Below are 6,360 nucleotides of genomic sequence, written 5' to 3'. Positions count from 1 at the left end.
TAAATGTAAATCCAATGTGCCATTGATAGAACATTCAGCTTGACTTGTTAGTTGATTGGTTCAGATGTGAAAAACATTGTCAGTTGTCAGTGATCATGGATCATGGTAATCTACTTATTGAGTTGAGTATGTGCATGATAGAGAGACTTTGTGATCTGAGTATTTGCATAGTATTGAACTCTACACACAATATCTTATCTGTTTTTCATTGAGGGTCCATTGAACCTGGTTAGTCCATGTGATATGTGGGTCAGCACATTTAAACTGAGTATATAAACTGTGCATTTCTGTGACTATTGTGTCAGTCCAGAGTAGATCTACCCAGCTCCTCAGTCATGCTGCGTCCATCGTTCCTCAGCCTTCTCCTGGCATGTGCAGTGTCTCTTAGCAGCTCTGCTGTATTTCTAGAAAATGGCATGCCCATGCTGTGGGCCCAAACGGCCGGCCAATTGACTGACCTGCCGACACAGAATGGCATCCTGACCCCCGACCCATGGAACTTCCTTCACCGCATGAGTCTTTACCGTCTGATGATAGCTGCAACAGACCCTTTAATGGGATCAATGGGGACCAATGCCACAGACAGTCCGCTGTGGGGACTGCCACTGCAGTTGGGATGGATGCTTACCTCAGGTAAGATAAAAAACTTTTTTCTTTTTTTGAAAAATAATTTTCTGTTTCCTTCACCTTCTCACACATATAATGAATAAATAACCAACTTTTACTGCGAGTTCCAGAGTCACTGAGTCCTAATCTGAGAGATCATAATAACAATAACGCCACAAGCTACCAAAGAATCTACACACAAACTGATGCCGTTATGTACAATGTGTTGTAGGGCGTCTCGCTGACCCAACCAGTGCTACCACTTGCGGCCTGCAAACAGGAGATACTATGTGTATTTCTACTCAGAGCTGGTGGAGCTGTAAGTATGACACGCACATGCGCACGCACGCACACACACACACACACACACACACACACACACACACACACGTAGAAACTAAAACACAAAACTTCTTCTTTCTCCTCCAGGTGTGACCTACTTTGTCTCTGTACTGCCCTTCCTGTCTGCTGCAAAGCAGGGCTTCATGGGAGAAGGAGTTCAGGTACTTGTGCAGCTAGACATCTCGAACTGAAAGTGAGACAATTGAAAACAAGACAAAGAGTCTACAGCTATGCTATGCTATGCGATTCTATTAGGTCCAGATGCAGATACCTGAAGGTGTACAGGACTATTGCACCACATATGCAAGCTGTGCAGCTAGCTACCCTGACGCCATGTCTAAGTGGGATGCCTTTTTCCAGGTACATGAGTTACACACACACACACACACACACACACACACACACACACACACACACACACACACACACACACACACACACACACACACACACACACACACACACACAATATAGCAATGCACTCTAGTGGACACTGTTTCATAGATTGATGAAAATCTGTCTCTCTTCTTCATCCCCTGACTTTATGGAGGTGCAATTATAAATAGCTGGAGTACCCCCTAATGTTGTATGTGTGTGTTTAAAGGGCCTCAAGGCTGAAGCTGACTCTCCTCTCCCTGAAAATGAGAAGAAAGACTCTCTCCTTGGTCTCTTCTGGGCGGCCCAAATGGCTTCAACTTATGCCTCTGCTGCATGCAACTCCAGGTAATCTATCTATCTATCTATCTATCTATCTATCTATCTATCTATCTATCTATCTATCTAATCCATTACAAAAAACAAAAAAAGTAAAAATATATTGTGTATACATATACACACTCATGGACACTCAAATAAAATGGTGGGCAGTAGTCTATAGGGAATGATGAAATAGCCCAATTGATTATTCCTGTTTCTAAACTTTATGCTAAAATAAGATAACACACTGTTGCTGCATCCGGGGTATAGCACCGCCCAAGACATTTGTGATTGGTTTAAAGAAATACAAACAACCCAGAGCATATTTTTCACCTATCCCAGAAGGATAAACCAGTTTAGTCAGACCATAATCCACCATTGAAACAGCACTGTGGCGATAAGACTACTTCATATAGAGAGAGATAATAGAGTGGTATAATTTTTCTCATCTAACTCTCGGCAACAAAACAAGTAAGCTGTATCCCTCTCTTGTTCTCTCCTCTCCTTCAGGCAGAGCCACTACTCCTCTACAGAGGTTTCCTTTGCAAAAAGCTGGGTGAACTCAGCTGAGTACGCTTTCTGCTGCACATTTCAATCCAATTTGCAAAATCTTCAATGTTCATATCCCTCCCCAAACCGTATTTTGCGGGTACGTAACTAGAACTGCAGACATTCATTCATTTCTAAACCACATTTTTACAAGTTGTGTATTTATCTTATTGTTGTTCTGTCTGCCACATCTGTACGTCTAGGTGGACGACAGTGCGCCTAACATAGCCGATCTGAGTTCAGAGGAGAACCACACACTGTATGTCTTCTCCTGGATGAACAGTATGAACAATGTACTTGGTAGGGCGCGCGCACACACACACACACACACACACACACACACACACACATACACTGTAATAAAGCTTTTTATTTTATTGGATTAGTGTGAGCTGATCATGATCATTTCATCTACCAGGTGGGACACTGGTGAGTTTGTGGAAAAGTGCCATGTGTTCAGTGAACACAAGAGAGAAAGGCAGTAAGTTGCTGGAGCAGCTCCTACTGAATCCCAGCTTTGCCACACAAACTTTCCTGTCCATCATCACTGGAATGACTTTGAGCTGCTGAGACAAACTTAGAGACACACAAACTTAGAGAGATAGCGACTCTAATTACATAATTGTCATTTTTTACAGTACATAATACAGGAGTACTGTGGTATTACTGAGGGGAGGGATCCCTAAGAGAAGACGCTTGCAAAACAAAAATACATAACTGATATTTCTTTGAAAGTAAATGATGCCAATATTCAGAAGGTGTAGCTCAACAGGAATTCCAGGTTACAATTTAAAAGCAGGTAGACCTCTGTATGTCTCTGTTCTCATCACTCTCTTGTGAGTATGTGTGTCCCAATAAAGTATCAACAAACGCTAATTTCACTGTCATCATTGTACTTTTTTTTGAAGATTGTGTTTTGCACTTAATAATCCAAGAGTTATATAATATAGATAACTCTAATTGTCCTTTTATCTCCCTTGCACAGGGAACACAGATGTAAATTAGCTGTATAGCTAACTCTGGTACAGGGACTGAACTGTGCATGGTCCCTGACAAATAAACTAATAAAATACAAAAAAAAAAAAAAAAAATAATTCAGACATGGTCCAACCGGAGCTCTACGACAGTCTAAAAGCGCTTCCAAGTGGTAATTTGATTGCAGTGCTAACCTATCATGAATCGTCAAAGGGCAAAGCACAAACCATGTAACATTTTCAGTAATGTTGGTAATTTGGTAGATGACACGCAAAGAAACAAGACTAATGGAAAAGTCTTTATTTCAACACAAAACATGACATTTACTTTAACAAAATACAACACACATGTTGAATCACTGTAGGTGGATGGCATCAAATAAGAATGACATCCAAGACATTTTTAAAAGGAAGACACAAAGGGTCATTAAACCCACCATGTAAAAGCACGATAAAACCTTCTGCATATTATCAACATCATGTACTGTATCTATTATGCTTGCTCATGATTGTCTGTGGAAAAGCAATATCAAATACAAACTCATAATAAAAAAAAACAACACAAATGCAGATTGTGATATCCTGTGAAGGCTTGCACAAATGTGTACTTAACAGGAATTTTCTGTTTAGTTTTGAGATTCTTGGTGGTTCTTCCTATTCATGATCAACCATGTTTTAGAGCATTAGATTAGTGCTACAAAAACATAAATGACATTGATGGAGCTTTGAAGATTTGACGTGAAACCAATTTAACTTTTCAACCTTACTCCCGTGGTAATACAAATCCGGAATGTCCAGAATATATTCTGGTTAACTGCATAAAAGAACTGTAATAAAGTCTTATAACCTGTGCCAGCTTCCAGACAGGACTCACCAGTAAATAGCCTACTGCTTCCTCAGAACATGTATATGATTCACCATCAAGGTTTGATAATACACACATTGCCCTGGTTAATTTACAGCAGTGGTTCCCAAACTGTAGAGTGGAGCCCTCTGGAGGGTTACAAAGGTATTGCAGGAGGTACACATTACACATGGGTAAAATGTAGGGGGAAACCACAAAAGGTGAATAAACCAGCAGCCTATTTTGAAATGTCCAACACAGATATAGGCCTATACTTAATTACTTATAAATTGACTGTTCACTAAACTCCTCCCCTCAAAAGCAATTGTCCAATCACCTCTTAGCAACTGTTACTGTAATGGCTTTTGTCCACATGCTGAAGCCTTGTACCGTTACATGGGGCATGTGTAAGGACAATATTCTGTACCCAAGAGTTTGAAGTAAGTACCTTTCTTAAAATATGTAAGAATGTAAGAATAAATATTAAGAATCTTGTTCTTGAGTTGACGGTTACTGTAATACAATAGAACCATGTGTCTGTTGTGTGTCAGTTTAGACAATATTTAATTTTTATTTTTACGTTGAACACCAGAAAATAATGAGAAAATTCTACAAAATGCAGTTTGTGTATATATTACAGTAATGATATTTTAATATATTCAGTTCCTTTTGTTACTAGTTTCCCCAGTATTGTTAGAAGTTGATAAAAATGTGTTCAGGTGGGGCGGGAGAGGGGCCAGTATTTTTTTTTCCCGATTCCACAACAGAGAAAGTTTGGGAACCACTGATTTACAGTAACAATGATCTCATTGACAGTAACATTGGACCATTACAACAATAAATAAATAATAACATTCTATGTAAAGAAATGTTATAATTTGTGTAAAGTGTCGAATTGAGCACCATGGTATCCTAGTAACTGCAAGGATACAAAAAACAGATGTGGATTAGAAATGTCACCACACTCCCAACAGGAATGATAGTTTAGGGCGGTTTTATCGCCCGCTGACTCTTAGCGCATATATAAATTTTACCAAGCTTGACAAAAACCTGTGAAAGATGGCATAACTAACATTGAGTCTGTCCAGATATATAAAAAAACGACTGTCACTGTAAAGTCTAAACACAGAAGAGGAGTAGAGCTGGGAGGAGACATTTAAACAAACATTAGTCAAACCAGTTGTACAGCTTGAGCAGGGAAGCAAGTGAAACAGCTTCAGCAGAAAGTCTGGGACGAACATCTTCCAAATCATACTGCATGAAAATCAGAGGGGAAACATCTACGGTTTGTTTAAAATGAGTATTTCACATACACATACTACACAGTATTTTCCGTTATCAATCTTGCTTTGGCTTCTGGCCGTCTGCTGAGTGGTGAGGTAGAGAAATTACTGAACGGCAGACCTGCTGTTAGCTGACTTGTGGTCGAGATTGCATGTTGATGCCGTTTGGAGCGTTGCTCGGCTACATGAGAGGTCAAAGATCTTTTCGCCTCACACAGGAAAATGCCCTGAGCCTGCTAATGCACTGGAGTGTGTGTGTGTGAAAGAGTGCACCTGTGTGTGTTTGATTCTATCGGAGAGAAAGTGTTCGCTAATGTGTGGGCATGTCAGACAGTTAATGTATAGGTACAAATATATATATTTAGCGTGTGTACGTGTGTTGAGAAGAATGTCCAAGGAAGTTATGCTTCTCCATAGGCTGAGGCCTTGTCTTTTAACAGGTCCAGACACACGTGACAGCTCCAGCTCCCTGCGAAAAAAGAGAGTGAGACAGAGAAAGAGAGGCTGAAATCTTTGTCCTCCTTGCTCTTTTCCTTATATAGCCTCTCTCAAATATACAGTACATGACATATATAGTATCAACACACTGACAAAAAGCTATGAGAGTGGCTGTTGTACCTTCTGGAGGCTTGGTCATTGGAGGCTTCAGGCAGTACATGTGGTATCCTCTGTCACAGTCATCACAGAACAGCAGCTGGTCCTGCATAAGCAGCACACAATCAACATTTTAATTATATAATATCTATGAAATATGTAATATAAGGGGGGGGTAGAAAAATAAACATGAACCCTGCCTGGAAAAGGAAAAGGACATAAATGCTGGAGTAAGTAAATCAGAGTTCCAAATGCTGCTATAAATGTGACAGCATTTATCAGCTATAAAAGATGGCAAGTAGTACTGGGAGCTTTCAAAACATAATTTGACAGATAATGGAGCTTTAAAGAGGCTTTTTATGCCCAAACTGCTGCTACATTTGTCAAAAAAAGAGGTAAGTAACCTGCAACCTTATATAACATACCTTTGATGCAATGTTTGCTATCGTGGGTATTTATTATTTATTAAGCT

The 6,360-nt window shown here is 39.8% G+C and overlaps 1 protein-coding gene across 1 annotated transcript; it reads left to right on the top strand.

Moving 5' to 3' along the window:
* The first annotated feature begins 335 nt into the window (after positions 1-335).
* Positions 336-3,064, top strand: LOC114572836 (protein LEG1 homolog). The gene is made up of 8 exons (XM_028604619.1): positions 336-633; positions 839-925; positions 1,036-1,115; positions 1,210-1,308; positions 1,553-1,671; positions 2,155-2,293; positions 2,397-2,493; positions 2,612-3,064. Exons 1-8 carry the CDS (start codon positions 336-338, stop codon positions 2,761-2,763), a joined length of 1,071 nt encoding a protein of 356 aa, XP_028460420.1. The 3' UTR covers positions 2,764-3,064.
* The last annotated feature ends 3,296 nt before the right edge of the window (positions 3,065-6,360 follow it).

Source organism: Perca flavescens, chromosome 18 (assembly GCF_004354835.1).
Source record: "Perca flavescens isolate YP-PL-M2 chromosome 18, PFLA_1.0, whole genome shotgun sequence".
NCBI lineage: Eukaryota > Metazoa > Chordata > Actinopteri > Perciformes > Percidae > Perca > Perca flavescens.
This window is presented reverse-complemented; position numbering and strand designations above follow the sequence as displayed.